Source organism: Catharus ustulatus, chromosome 3 (genome assembly GCF_009819885.2).
Source record: "Catharus ustulatus isolate bCatUst1 chromosome 3, bCatUst1.pri.v2, whole genome shotgun sequence".
NCBI lineage: Eukaryota > Metazoa > Chordata > Aves > Passeriformes > Turdidae > Catharus > Catharus ustulatus.
Window position 1 is genome coordinate 30,096,520 of NC_046223.1, and position 15,781 is coordinate 30,112,300.

The 15,781-nt window shown below is 47.4% G+C and overlaps 1 protein-coding gene across 3 annotated transcripts in view; it reads left to right on the top strand.

Moving 5' to 3' along the window:
• Window positions 1-15,242, top strand: part of LOC116994573 — a 60,897-nt gene extending 45,655 nt beyond the window's left edge. For all 3 annotated transcript variants that reach the window (XM_033056386.1, XM_033056387.1, XM_033056388.1), the window contains one exon: window positions 12,871-15,242. In XM_033056386.1, coding sequence (XP_032912277.1) covers window positions 12,871-12,999 — 129 coding nt within the window. In that variant the 3' untranslated portion in view covers window positions 13,000-15,242. The remainder of the gene's footprint in view (window positions 1-12,870) is intronic.
• Window positions 15,243-15,781: the final 539 nt, after the last annotated feature.

Sequence of the window (15,781 nt, forward strand, 5' to 3'; positions counted from 1 at the left end):
GCAGGTGTACCTCAGTCCACATGATCCTCCATGTTTGTGATACACAGGCAAAAACAGATTAGGGGGAAGAAAACAAATACTCTTCATGATGAAGCTGCTATTTTTTTCACTGCAGTGTTTCTTATAGCCTTGCAAGAGGGATGAATGACAGCCCAGGATCCTTTCAAGGTTTTTACCTTGCCCAGCAGGCAATAGGAATGATGCCTTTGTGTACCCAGAAGTGCTGCAGTTGATAAGCATGTGGTTGGATGTCCTTACCCATCACTGCTCTGGAAATGAATTAGGTATCTGAGAGGAGGGGGAGGAGCAGGTAGAGCTGGCTAGAGCCTTGTGCAGAGCTAGGGGTGGTATTTTTCTGACTTCTCAAACACCTTCTGGTAGGACTCTTCAGTCCTGTCTTCCAGCAGCCCCACAGTGACTCAATACTTCTGATTGCACAATTAATCTTGATCTCTTATGTGCTCTTATGTGCTTCTGCCTGGATTGTTTTCAATATAGTTGTGTCCTTCTGTGCCCCACGAACTCTCCCCAGACTGTGCCTGCCAGCTGTCTAATCCTGCTGCCATGTTTTAGCACATCTTGTTTATCACCTTCTTTTATGCCTGCCCCATGATTTTCCTGGGTGTCTGTCCCAGAACACCAGCTATTTCTAGTGGTGCTTGGTGATGGTTCTCTAGTCCCTTGGGTTTCAGTGATGCCTCAGTGAGGTGGTTTTCTGACATCTTAAGCTCATTATTGTGGCTTACTATTGTCCCCTGGAGAATCTGAAAGGAGATTTATCCCTTTGCTCCTTAAGCCCATGTCAGCTTGCAGTAAAATAAACAGCAGAAACTGAGAGCACACTTTTCTGACAGATGGCACAAAATCTACTCTTCTCTGACCAGCCTTGCCGAGCTGGGACAGTGCCTCTTCACCTGAGGCACTTGTGGCTTCCATGATAATAGCATGTGGTACTTCACAGCCTCTTGTGGTGGCAGAGCTGTTAAGTAAAGGGGCATTTTTGCCTCCATTTTTCAAGGGATTGTGAATGCCCACTTTTGTGTACCCAGCTGAGATAGGAAGCAGCAGGTCCGTGGCAGAACTCTTGCTGAAGTGCCTCAGTTCTGGAAACAGCTGAGAGAGGTCAATACTTCTGAAAGACAGTACCATCCTCTCATCTACAAAGGGAAACCTCAATCCAGCCAGCAGGACACATTTGGCATGATATTCCTTCTCAGTGTTGCCCAGCAGCAGAACAAGAGGTAATGGGCACAAGTCGAAATGTAAGATATTCAGGTTGCCCAGAGAAACTGTCCATGGAAAGAGTCACAGTGTGCCAGGATGCAGTCCTGGGCAACAGACTCCTGCTGACTCTGCTCAGAGGAGGGGATTTGAACTCGGCTATCTCTAGAGCTGCCTGCCAACCTCAACCCTTCTGTGATTTTTGGGTCTTGTCCAACATTCAGTAATGGAGTCAGAGCACACTAGGGACCTAAGTTCTATTGGAAGGGCTGTTCTGAGGCTCTACTGAATGTAACCTTTTGCAGAGAGTGATAGCAGGAGGCAAGGTGAGAAGCTTGGCTCTGTTGCTGAGGGTCTGGTGGCACAGGTTCATGGTTGGAACCTGTCTGTTGTGGTGAGGGTAGAGGAAATGAAGACAGATCTCACAGTGATGGGTTGACAAGCTGCTCCAGGAGGAACCAGGCAGCTGTCTGTGTGTCTGAACAGAAAACATCACCGTGTGAACCACTTTGTTTGTGTTCATTGTAGCACTGATGCACAAGCGTTCCTGTTTCAGCTCAGGTAGTCTCTTTCTGAACTGAGATGGTCACGATATCCTGACAATGTACAACTGCATGAAGATGCAGTGAATGAACTTATCTGAGGAGCAGGCAGGACATCTAATGGCTTGTGCCAGGGATTGGAAGCTGAGATCCTTCCTTTCTCCCTTCAGTTTTCCTGCTGCTGAATAATTTGTAGGAGAAAGGATCATGCTTATTCTGTTTTGTGTGAGGACGATGATGACAGTGACCTTCTAATATCATCAGTGAAGCATTTTCATCCCGTTCTTGCTGAGTAGTAGTGAGATGATGCCTACTTCTTTAAAAACTCCTCCTGGCTTATACTTTGGTTGCCTTGACATCTTGGGGCTTTGCTGGTGTTTCAGAGTGCAAGGTGTTGTTTTCTCATGCATCATTACAGCTATTCCTTCCTCTGTCTTCTGCTTGAGGAGTCTCCCATGGGAGGGTGAGATGGAGTGTGTCTTTTCCCTCTGGCACAGAAACACAACTACAGCCTTTGGAAATGTTTGAGGTCCTTGGCAGTCTTTCTAAAGCAGGTGACCTGGGCTGGCTTTTGCTGCTGTTTCAGCACTAAGGTGTCACCTTGCAGTTGTTTCCTGTACTTAAGTTTCTCAAGGGCCAGCTCAGGTGGTATCAGCTACCGCCTTTCCACTCACTCAGCAGTTCTTAAGTGGGATGATGGGATAGTGATGTGACTAGTCTAAGAACCTAGACAGATTGTGGAAGAGAAATTGGTAACTTTTTCTAATGTGCAGCAACTCAGTTTGAAATGTTTTCAGGAACAGCAGCTGTGAGAGGTGTCAGCCTACACTGAAGAGCAAATAATATTAAAAAGAAAAAATCTTGCTTCTGTTCCCACCCAGTAAAGGATAATGGAACAAGAAGAATCATCCCCGGTGGGCAGGTGAGAGATAAATTAGAGTTGACAGCACCTATATGAACTATAATTTGTACATGATAGGTAAAATGTAGCAAAGCACATGCCATTGCAAGGTCAGGAGCAGATGTTGGCCTGTGTGTGAGTGTTGCACATGAGCTGGGCAGTGTGAGTGTGCAGACCTGGAGCCTGGTGCCCCAAAGTGTCAGGCAGTGTCATGTCTGTAACTGGAAGCAGGGCACTGGAAGTGGGAGAGGGGTACACACGCATTGTGGGTATTTGAGTGTCCAGTGTGCGTTTGCGTGGGGAGGTATGTTTTGCAATGGAGACGCTTCCTTGGCGCTGGAAGGAGCATGCCACTGTGACCGTGTGCTCGTGGGCTGTAACTGCCTCTGCCCTGGACCGGGCTTGGCCAGCTCTCAATGCACAGACCTTCCAGTGTATCTATAATACCACCAGTCTTCAATTCTCCAGGCCCTCTTGGGATGAGGGTTAAAAGTCTGTCATTATGTCCTGTTCTTGTTCTTCCTTGACATGCAGTCTCTGAATGGGATTAGTGGAGCTGAGCTTATCTTAACAGCTGTAGGTGGGTAGAAGACACCCAAGGGCTTACCAGTTGTGTCTCAGGGATCTTGTTGGGGCTGGCAGAGAGGAAGGAAGGATTTCAAGGCCAATCTGATAACCTGGCTGATCAGAGATGTTTTCTGCTATGTAAAAATAAGAATTTTAAATCGGAACATAAACCTCTTGTGCTCTTGCCTTGATCTTATCAATGTTGAGAACGCCCTCTGTTTGGACAGGGGCCAGATCCCTCGAATGACTTCCCTGTCTCTTATCTCTTACTCTGCATCCTAAAAGGCCACTGCAGAACATGCTGGCTTTTCTTCTCCTAAAACAAGGGACCTTTTCAGCTGGAGCTGAGCAGGAGATGTGCTGGCCAGAGCCTTCTGGGCAGATGCCCGAACTAATCACAAGTACAAGGCATACCAGGTGACAGAAGTATTGGTGCAAACCTCTGCTTCTGGCTGCATAGCACAAAGTAAAGATTTAAAAAATCAGAAGGTCCAGTGTGCGTATGCATGCATATATATATATAAATATATATATGTGTATATGTAAATAAATATATATAAAAACACAGATGTTACCCCTTCCATCACAGGCTCCCAAGGAGTTGTGCAAGCATTTTAGTATATGAAGATGCAGATAAATACCATGATTGCAATTTCAGGGTGAGTTTACTGAGAAACCAGCAGAAAGTGTGACTCACCTGAAGAGAGATAGGGTGGGGAGAACTTTAAGCCATGTTCCTAGAGCTGTGTCCTTATTCATACCTTATTCATATTGTGAGTATAAACAGCTCAGGCATTTCTCAGGCAGCAGAAATCCCAAACTGCAGCTTGCTAACAGTTTCCCAAACCTTCCTGGTTGTTTCTACTACGTGACTGAGTGTCTAAACCTGACCCTGATCTTAGAATCAACAAGAGCAACCTCCCTGGCCAGTCTCAACCTTGGATTGCTTGATGGTCAGAAGCCCCTTGTGGAGATTTTGGCATTCCAGTTTCCCCAGTGGTGTCTTGTCTGCAGTTGATGGGCATGCGTTTGCTGAGCATGAATGGAGAAGGCCCTCTGCTAAGTGGGGGCTTTGGGTATCCTATGCTCTTCCCAATCCAGCCACTGAACTGCCTGCTGAAGATAATGGTTGGTCCTAGAGAACCCCAGCCTTTGTTCTGAATAATTCCTGGTAAGACTTTGTCCAGAGTTTCCTCAGTGTGGGGAAGGGTCCAGTGTAGCCAAGGGGGGAATGCCTTTGTCTGTTAAAAAATACTCAAAATATCTGGCTTTTACTGGATTTTATGGCAAAAACTAACCAGCCTTTAGCCTGTCCATAGCAGGTAGAAGTGCGACTGTCATGTCTCTCTTCTGTTACCTTAAGGATAAGAACTTTTATTGCTTCCTGCTTTTCATGAATTCCTGCTATCCTTGCACCTGTTGAATCATGTAAGTGCCCACAGAGTAGACTTTGTGGAATAACCAAGAGTTCTGTGATCCACACAGCACCATGAAAGTGGTAAGTGGCTGGTGAGTGAGGAGGCTGACTTCCTATTTTCAGCACTCTTCCTGCTTTGTTGTCTGATGTGGGTTGTGGGTCTGGTTTAAGAATGGGGGAGGTGGGGGCTGGTAGGAACAAGCTACAACCCAGTTGCTTCTGGGACAGCTTTGTGTGTCAGTGGTGGCTATGGCTAGTGGCACTGTGGTTCGAGGGAATGGAAAATGGCAAGGCTTGTTTCATAGAGAGAAGAGGATCAGGTTTAATGACTTCTGGGTCATATCTGAGTGATGGATCAGAGAGAGATGTAGGGGATGGCACAGGGTCACAGAGAGCCACTGTTTTCTGTCAACTTTGAGATGGCTGATTAGGCACATTTACTCACTGCATCCAGGTCCACTGCAGTTGTCCCTGCTCCCTTTTTGTTTGTACGGCTGTGGGAACCTGGCACCCATTGCCTCTCCCAGTCCCTAGAGCTGTGAACCTCTTTTCCCACACACCTCTCCCATAATACACCCACTTCCTGCGCTTGGCTTCCACAGCTGGGGTGGTTTGTCCAGAGGCAAGTGCGCCATGTCAGCATGTGTTCACAGCCTGCTCATGCCAGGCTAATTAATCCTCACTTTGCAGGTTTAATTTGTGTACCCTTCAAGTTGAAAGCACCGTGCTGCTCTGTGCCAGCCTGCCTGGCCAGAGGGAATCTACTTGCCCTGGCCTCATGGAAACTGGAAGCTGCACACGCCCAAGGACGCACCACGTGCCGGCTCTGTGGGAAGCATGGTACCTGGGGTTCCTGGCCCCAAGGCAGGAGGACTGTGAGGCAGCTGGTGTGATCTCTCTGAGAGGAGGGTGCTCTTGCTACACAGCAAGGGCTGGAATGGGGGGGAGGATGGAGGGGAAGGAAGGAGAAGGTGAGGTAGTGTCACTTGTGTACAGACCAAAACTAAGGACTCTACTCAGATGCACTTGTAGATTTAGGGCCAGACTGTGCCTTGGCTGTGTCTGTGTTCGTTTGGAGCTACTCCTGTGCCTGCTGCTTCTTCTGCTCAGACACATGCAGACCCTGTAATATTTGCAGGAAGTGCTGCAGGTATGCAGGAAGTGCAGGCAATTTCTTATCAGAAGGAAAAAAAAGTGGGTGCAAGACACAGGTCACAAGTAGGGAAATATGGGTTCATTCACTTGTTCCTAAGAGATTTGTTTTGCCTTCAGAGTATGATCTTTACTGGTCTTTACTGGGACCCTGGAGTGGTGAGTTCCCCAACTTGGCCAGGGAGCAACAACAGACTGCCCCTCTGAATGACCCATCTGTCCCTTTTATTTGTGCAGCCTCTTCCCTTCAGGTTGTCAGGCAGGCAGAATCAAAGCTTGCAGTTAGCTTTGTCAAAGACGTATCTAAAGAGAGAGGAGAAGAAAGGCTTATCATGTTGGTGCCAGCAAGGACTCAGAGCTGAAGCTGGCTATTTCTGCTTTTGGGCAAGTGACCAACAAGCATCTGCTAGGCCTTTTGAAGTACCTTCCAAAAAGGTTCAGTGCTGTCTATCTGGTGGCACCTCTGTAAGTCTGGTAGTTGCCACCCGACAACTCTGCACACACATCTGCAAATGTTTGATTTTAATTTTTTTTTTAACCTTTCTAAGAGGAACAGTGATGTGTTTGTAAACTGTTGAACTGCTCTTTGCAATGTGGTGGTATGGAAAGAAATAGGTGTTAGGCAGCCTTATGTTGGTGATGGCAGACAGGTCTTTCAGTCTTTTTGGGGAGCGTGATGAAAAACATAAGAAAACAGTGCTTACTGCAAAGAGTAAGTATGGGTTCCTTGTCAGAAAAACATTTGGAGATGCCTACTTTTTTTTTCTTTTTTTTTTTTTTCTTTCCTGTGAAAAGTTCCTCCTTGAGCTGCTCCAGGTCTGTGACTGGAATAAATTGTTAGAGGCCCTATCGGAGTTAATGAATAAGCAGTTAAATGTGAATTGTTGCTCCACTGGAGGAGCTGGTCCTGCTTGCCAGCAACGATTTCTTGAAAACTGCCTGAAGCAAGACTATAATTGAAGAGAAATCACCCCTCATCAGAAGGTTGAAACACCTAGAAGTTAATTAATTCATCCCTACTGCCTGGCTGTGGGGTACTGTTGTGGTTTAACCCCATGACAAAGTTGCTAACTTGTTACCCCTTTGGGGTGGGGGCAAGAATTGGGAGGTAAATGTGAGATGGCTTGTGGGGTGAGATAAAGACAATTTAATAGAGAAAGCAAAATGCATGCAAGCAAAGCAAGGAATTAATTCACTGCTTTCCATGGGCAGGCAGGTGTTCAGCCATCTCCAGGAAAGCGGGACTGCATCATGCTTACTTGGGACGGTAAAATACTAGCGTGTGCCATCATAGGGTATGGAAAAGTCCTTTGTCCACTTTGGGTCAGATGTCCTGGCTGCTGCCTTCCCAGCTGCTCATGCCCTTCCAAACCTTCTTGCTGTAAGGGCATGAGAAGCTGAGAAGTCCTTAACTTACTAGAAACACTGCTTAAGAGGCTGATATATTTAGTTATTGCTGTCATCATTATTCTCATCTTAAATCTAAGCCATAGGACACACCAGCTACTACGTAGAAAATTAATTTTATCCTAGCAGAAACCAGGATGTGTGTGTATTATGCATTGGAGAAACTGAGGCAGGGATGTTGGGAAGTGGCCTGGTCAAAACCATGTTTGGAATTACAGATGTAACTAGGAGCACGCATGTGGGTCCCCTTCCCTTGCTCACAGCTGGTGGTTTCGCACATCAAAGTTGAAGAGTGAAGAAGTTTATTTTCTAACACTTAGCAGGGATGAGAGGAAGGAAGACAAAGTGGAGTTAAATCAGTGTACCTGTGAATGTTCCTCTGTGGAGTCTGACACCCTTTACTCTTTCTGTGCATTGCCTGAATATTGGTGCTGCCTCTGGGCAAGGCAGCTGTCTCACAAACAGGCAGCATCCCAGGCAGTCTTCTGTCCTTGCCAAAGCTATTCTGGGGATTTATTCCTTTCCACACAGGGTGGTGGTGGGAATCGGATGCGCCTTTACAACTTGCAATTACATGGTGCCTTTCATCCCAAAGGACGTCTAACAAGTGAGTCTACAGACTGCAGAGGGATCATTCACCCACCACTGGAAGGCAGCATCCTTTAAACAGAGCTCAGCAGCATTTCCCAACCACTGGGGCCCAAGAGTAGGAATGAAGGGACTTGTGTGCTGGATTGGCCTTGAGTAGGGATGAGTGGGCAGAGTACAAGCTGGTGTGATTTTTGAATCCTACCAGGTTACTAGAGCTCTTAAGAAAGAGGACCAAAGAGGCCTCTTAGTTTTCCATCACCCCTAGCACACCACTCTCTTCTAAGACATTGTTGTGTTGGGTAACTGCATTTCCCCCCTCTTTCTCGGGTTGTCATTCCCGCAGCCGAAAGCTCACTTGGACCTGTACTCACTTTGGCTTTGTCCAAAGAGAACAGTGATTCTATGGAATCATGAGACCAAAATCATGTTACTGTCTACATTTGGGATATTTTCCCAGACTTCATAGAAGTAAGGGACCTATTTCTAGAAGGAATATGGCTTCATATTAATAGATTTAGCTTTACATGTTTGTCTTCTTCCTATATACTCTCTCCTTGCTGAAATGTACAATTATGTTACAGATGGGTTTATGGAACAGTTGTGCATTTGTCTGTTTTCTGAGAGCTGCTGTGATTCAATGTGATTGAAATCAGCATTTCTTCTGTGATGTTTAATCTTTCTGGTCTTCGAGTTATCTCCCTCCACTTACTATATCTAGGTGTGCTTCTTTGTTAATACACTTCAGGTATGTTTCCAGCCTGGTTGTTTATTTACCTCCCTGTATTTAAAGGTGATGATGCTATTGGTGGGAACAGTACATGTTGGCTGGAGTGTACATGTAGACACATGTACATGGGTGAAGAGGCATCCTTGACCAAGGTGGTCTGTGCGTAGTTGCTTGAAACATGTATAAGATGAATTTACCTCCCTTAGGAGCTCCTGTAACTCAGATAAGGTGTGTGGTGGGGCAGTGTGGGTATCTTCAAGTGCTGGAACTGCCTTGTGTTCTGAGCAGCTGTACAAGCCAGTGATGAGCTGTGGTGCCTTAAATCATCCCCTGCATCCTGTGAAGTTCCAGCCCTGCATGGCTTGAATTACTTTACAAGCAGGCAAGATTTGTATGAGTGGAACAGCCCTCCTGGTGATTTCCAAGTCAGGAGGAGTCTGCATGTGCACAGAGGGATGTGACCAGGGAAGTGCCTGTGGGCTGGGGAGAGCCTGAGGTGTGTGAGGGCAGGTGAGTATGTGCAAGTGAGCACGTGTGTTTGACAGAGAATATGTCTGAGCCTGCGTGCTCTTCTGTGGCAGCCCAGTGAGTCTGACTCGGGCCATTCTCCAGCTGTGTAAATACATTGCTTAGCAAATTGAGGGTTCTGGTTAATGATTTCCATGAGCACAGGGCCCATATTAGGCTCCGTTCTGTGAGCGGTACCCAGCTGTCTGAATGCCATTAGAGTGAACACATGAGCCTTTAATGTCAAGTGCATATTGTTTATGCTCTGAGGAGCCTTGGCAGGAGCTGGCCTGGGGTTGCTCACCAGGGGCTGTCAGGCAGGTTTATGGCAAGCTCTCTGGGGACCTGCTGCAGCAGCAGCAACTCTTAACATCCTTCCTAGTCAAAGCAAAGTCCCCGGCATGGTGTGCCCAAGGAGAAGGCAGGCTGGCTAGGGTGCTTGTCCTGACTACAGGGAGGCAGCTGGCCCAAGTGACAGGGTAGCAGGAACTTGTTCCCCTCTCTGGCAGCTGGCTCTATCTGTTTTTGTTCTGGAAATACATCTACAGAGCTTTGTCTTGTGCTGCTCATCAGGACCAGACCACCACATGCTGTGATCCCAAATGGTGTCTTGGACTAAGCCAGATCAGGCCTGGTCATCCTTAGAGCTGGATATGAACTCCAGTCTAAAAATGCTCCTCTGCACGAAGAGAGTTGAAGGATTTGGAGATTTCTTGCCTCCAGCAAAGTTGGTACCAGAGGTGCTTCCCTGTCAGTCAGGGAGCAGGTGCACAAGGATCCTGTATTGCTCAGGGTCATAAAGGAGTGCAGATTGGTCAGGGTGTTGCTGTGGATGAGAGCAGTCAGGTTACTACCTTGCCTGTTACTGCCTGCAGTTGAGCACAGGCCCTTTCTCACACTCTGCCCTTGTCTGCTGTTGTTGAAAGCCAGTGGTCATTTTGTGGCTCCTTGAGAGGTGCCATGATGAACAGGTGCGATTGGGTGCATTTTGAACATCACTTGCAGATGCATGACTACCCACGAATCTTGGCATCCTCCTGTGTCTTCTCACATCCCTGACCTTCAACCTCCACCCTTGTTCTGTGCCCATCATCCTGGCAGTGCCCTGGGAAGTCTCTGCCCCACACATTGGCCCCAGAAGAAGACCCAGAGAGAAACCATAGCACAACTTTCCCCCCAAAGCCTGGTGAGTTCTGTAGATGACTTTTGTCTGTCCTTTGGACCCATCTTTCCTCAGCCTCTTCATCTGCCGTCTGCCAAAAACGAGCGGATTCAGCTGCCTTCCTTAATCCTGTCTGGCATTTCAAAATGGAAGGGTCTGCCAGGTTCTTTGTTCCCATTCCCTCTTGGCACTGGCAGGGGACCTTCTCTGCTCTGGAGAAGGACAAATGTGCTGATTTATTCTGCCCCTTAGCTTTGAATAGGGGTTGCTATGTTACCCTCCAGCTCTGAGGCTTGCCAGAGCATACACCATATATAACCCCACAGCAGGTGGCTATTGAGTAAAGGCCCTTAAATCTGCCTCTCTTGTTTCTTGTGCTGCTGGCCAAGGTGTCAGGGGGATGTAGCAGGGCATGATTTGCTGGCTGAAACTCCAGGCACAGCTGATGCCAAGCACCATGTTGGCATTTTCCATTCTCAAGTGCCCGTCTTAATTTGCAGAAAAGATACGAACTAGGCAGGAGCATGCTGCCCACACTGGCTTTTAGAGGTCTTTCCTGACATGAAGCCTGCTTCCTCACGGGGCTGAGCTGTGACCAAGAGCCTGGAAACAAGAGACTGCAGCACTCAGGGCCTGGTTAGACACTTCCTTAGCTTACTGTGATTTGCTGTGTGTGTTTAGGTGAGACAAACCATCTGAACAGCTTTTTAGGGACATTTATGTGTTGTTGTCTTGCGATGACAAGTTAAAACCCAGGCAGAGGAAAAGTGGAGGCACCGAAACATCACCTTGCCATGCTGTTGGGTGGTTGCAGCTGTGTGATAGACTTCTGTCTATCTGTGATACTGTCTTCTGTGAGACAGTAGAGTTGGTAATTGTTCCTATAAAGCTTAATTCTCTGAGGAACAGTCCCACAGTACAGGTTAAGCAAAGGAGACCATGGTTCTAGTTAGGAATAGCCTAGAAGAGGAACAGGGAGTCACGTAACACCAGAGCTCAGTCTGAATCACATAGAATGTTAAGAGTTGGAAGTGACTGTAAAGATCATCTAGATCTAATCCCACCTGCCATGGGTAGGGATGCCTCCCATCAGACCAGGCTGCTCAAGGCCTTATCCAGCCTCACCTTGAGCACTGCCAGGGTTGGGGCATTCACAGCCACCCTGGGCAATGTGTTCCAGTGTGTCATCACCTTCGCAGGAAAGAATTTCTTCCTAATCTAGACTAAATTTTACCTCTTCTAATTTGTACCGAGAACTCCTTATCCTGTCCCTATGGTTCTTAAGGAAGAGTCTTTCTCTGGCTTTCCTGTAGATACTTTCCAAACACTGGAAGCTTCCTGTAAGATCTCCATGCTATCTTTTCCCCTCCAGGCCAAACAGCTCCAATGTTCTCAGCCTGTCTGAGATGTGAGTGCACAGTGCTGGCTCATGTTGAGTTTTTCATTAACCACCACCCTTGAGTCCTTTTCTGCAGGGCTGCTCTCAGTCACTTCTCTGCCCAACCTGTAGGTTTTAGGTTTTTTTCTAACCTGTTTTTCATTGTGTTTTTTTTCCTAACCTCTGTGAAAATAGTGGTGAAGCCCTTCCAAGAGTGATGGAAGTGAATTGAGAGTAGGGGACATTTGCATGAGTTTCTGAGCTGCTGAACTTCCACATATTCCTTGGGAATGAACTCTACAGAATCATGATTAAACACTCTCCTGGACCATCGAGCAGTGAGACCTCCTTTCCTGGCCAAAAAGTATCAGTGAAGTAGCTGTCCCACTACTGCTTCTGCTTGCATAAGGAAAGAAACAAACCAAAGTTCCTGAAAAGTAAAAGGAAAGCTCTTCACATTTAACAGAATGGAATTACTTCTTTGGCACCATAATTCCTCTGGGATCTGCATAGCCAAACATAGCTGACTGAAAAACAGCATTTCTGTTCTGTCACGCAGTGCAGGGAGCACAGCGCATGGCTATTTCTGGCCTCCTCACTCTGGACCTGCTTTGACCATGCTCTGAACACTGGGAGCAAAAGGGGAGAGAATGGTCTTTTGTGGCCATGGTAGAAACCAGTCTGTGAGGCCTTGGGGGTGGGATCTTTTCCTCCAAGCATCTCTCAGCCATTCCTCATCAAACTGTAGAGTCTGGAACCAAAATCCTGGAGAGTTTCAGCATGCCTGGGACTTCAAGAAAGAGTGGTTTGTAAATCCTTATTGGAGAGCTGTTGAAAAATGGGGCTGAAGAATGTGTTTCCAGAGATGATCTGGTTTGTCTCCATGCTCTAAAAGTGCATTAGATCTTAGTTCAAGGCCAAGTGAATTTAGCTTTTCCATGTGATACCGTTTGGAAGTGATGCTGTTCTGACTCTGGTACTCTAAATGCGTTGTGGATATCCTGTTTCACTTAGTGGCTACTGGTACCATGACCCCTAGTCATGTGCATCCTAGGGACCTCAGTTCTGGAGGAAGGGATGTGTGCCTGCTTTTTATCTTGAACGGTAAGAGCAAGGATGTGAGCAAAGTGCTTCCACTGCTTATGTTAGTATCGTTTGCTGCAAGTGCAAGCATGACCACACATTCAAGGAGATGTAATTGTATCAGAGAGGGGGATGACAAAGCACTCAAGGCAAGAACTTCACTGTTTGCAGCTGACTCAAGCACTGACTGCATGCCTCTCTTTATTCCCCTGCAGAGCATCAACGGAGGCCGCCCGCCGCCCCATTTTATGTATGATCCCTCCACTTTTGCCTTCCGTTCCCTCAGCACCTTGAAGCCGCTGAGCCCGATAGCTCCAGTGGAAGAACCGTCATGTGCCTACTGAAGGAGTTTCTCCAAAAAACCTCAGGAACTATCAACCAGTGTCCTGCCTGGCAGGGAGATGGGGAGGTGGTGATACCCAAGGGGAGGGGTGGGAGAAGAAGGGGTGATGACACATCTTTGCAATGCAGCTGCTCTGACAGGAGGAAGCAGTGCCTGTTCTCATACCACTGATGGAGCCGAGCAGTGGCAAAGGGAGTGAGCTTTTGTCTTTCAGGGCAAAGCAAACCAGTCAGGTCTACAAACAGCAAGAACTGCCACCAAGTCAGTGTCAGACTGGTATCCAGGAGGTGTTCAGGAGTTAGTATGACCTGCATGGCAGCAGGGATGAATGATCAAGCTGTGAAACCAAATCCAGTCAGTTTCCCAAGGATACCTGGGTCTACAGTGCTTTGCTGTAGACCTAATGCTTCTCCTACTCAGAAGTGCGCTCAGGATTGGAGGAACAGCCTATGCAGAGCTGCTTGCAAAACAAGAAGATCCCTTTCTGAGATTGTTATAAGTGCATTCACATCAAGCTCTCAAGTGGAAAACCCTAGGACAGGGAGCTGTGTGGAGGAGTAACTGGCACATTTAGCTGTGCATTCCAGATGATCTGCTGGCAGTTCAGTGGTACTGTCCAAAAAGGGATTGAAATGGGAGAGTGAGACATCCATAAGTAGATCTGGGGTTAGAATAAAATTCTAGAATTGGAAGGTCTGTGTTGAGCCATCCAGGAAAAAGCAGCTCCCACCTTCAGTCCTTTCAGCATCATCCAAGAGAAGAACTTGGGGGTGGCTGTGTGCTCATGGATCTCCTCTCTGCTGAGGCAGTGCTTTGGGGTATGTAACACTTCTTCATAGTATTGTCCCACTACGTGGAGGTAACTGGTACCACCAAACTCAAACTAGTTTAATGTCTCCAGCAAGCTTTTCACTCCCCTTGTTTAGGCTAGCTGTTAAGTTCAGGTGCACTCTTCTGGTGTCAGTGGAACAATATTCCCAGATGATGCAAGGAGTGAGAGCAGTTGATTTTGTGGCTGTTGGTGGAAGAAACAGGAGGGGAGTTTGAGTGACAGTGGGGGACATTTCTCCATAGGCAGTTCTGAGGTTGTTGGGACCATGTTAGGCCTTGCTACCACTGGTGTTTGGGATCTGTCCTCAAGGCATTGTGTGTGTTTTGTGCCACAAGGCAGGAATTAATAGAACAAGCTCTTGCCTCTCCTGTTGAGGCAGAGGAACAAGGCCTTTACTCTTTGCTGTACCTGGTGGAGAGAGTAACTAACCTCTTTGTGTGGGTATTCCCCACCATGAGCCTGCATCTGAGTGAAAGGGGAAGCAAGTAGTTTACTGTTTGTCCAGATCAAGAGGAGCAACTGTGAGTAATACAAAATAATCTTTGGTTTTTAAAATCTGCCTCAGTGTAGAGTCTTTGATGCTGTTCTTTGGTTGAGACCAGTGGTCAGTCCAGCTGCCAGCAGGAAGCTACCCAGTGAACTGGTCTGGGCCCTTCACTGAGACCCCTGGAGAAAGTCCAAAGGCTGTAGGCTTGGGGACCTGAATCTCCCACCCTATTCTATTCTCCCTAACTCTTGTCATTCAGGCAGGCAGAGCAGCTGGGCAAGGTGGTGAGGGGATATCTGTCCTGATGCTGTCCCAGCTCTGCCTGCTCTTTGGCTCCAGACTGTTACAGCTGGGCCACCCCCTGCACCAGCACCACCTCCAAGAGGTCACTGTTTACTGGTGAGGGACTTTGGGCAGACCGTCATGGTTCCCTGCAAGTCCCAATTTCCAAGAGAGCCCAATTCCTCTGCTGATTCCTCCTGCCCCTGTAGAAATTCTGCTTATCTTGTTTTGCTGGCACACCTCAGCTTTTTAACTGCTGCCAGATCAAGCTGACCAGTGCAGGACAGGAAGCATTGATCCTTTGGACCAAATCCCTGTGCTCAGGAGATGGGACAGCCATAGCCTGTTACCCATCTAAGAGGCACATTCTTTGTGCAGAAGGCTGGGGTGGCAGCCCCTGCATGACCCTGCAGCCTCAGGCTTTGCTCAGCAAGAGCTGCCAAGGTGCTGAGGCGCAGAGGAGTGTTCCTGCTAGCCGGCAGTTGTGGCAGGCTGCCTTGCCCCGGGTGGGAGCAGGGAACAGGGATCTCCTGCTGATATTGTTGCCTTTTACTACTTTTGTAACTTTTCTGTCTTTTCTTTTTCAAGCAGAAGAAAAAATAATAAAAAAATATTAAAAACCCCACAATGAAATAAAGTGTAACAGCTGCTATATTCACATCTCTGGTGGATCTCCTGCCATCTCATCTTTTTGCCATCTTCTGGGAGTTTGTGGGCAGGGGTATGGAGGGGGTGGAGTAGAGTGAGCTATGAGACAGTGCTGCCAGTCCCGAGCGCTCCACAATGCAAGGAGTCCACGTCTGCAAGTGAATGGCTTTGAAAATGAAGAGCTTTTCCAAAACGAATGTCAGGTTCTTTGTATGTGCAGCTGCTCCATTTAAGGTATGGTGTTACTGGTATGGTGTATTGTCACTCACTGGTGCTTCCCTCACCGAGATGCTGGTTTGGCTTTTGAGTGACTTGCCTATTGCTTGGGCAAGTCAAGTGTGGCCTGACTGGAGGTTTCCAGCTCCCCCCAAAGCAAAAGGATGGGTAACTACTCAAATGGTCTTTGGCTTGTAATTTCAACTTCAGTAAGTCTTGCATGTCTGTCCTGAAATGCTCCACAGCCTTTTTGTTTACAGCCAGAGCACTTTTCCTTCTCCATAATTTAGCTATAGTTCACCCCTTCCTCTGTATTTT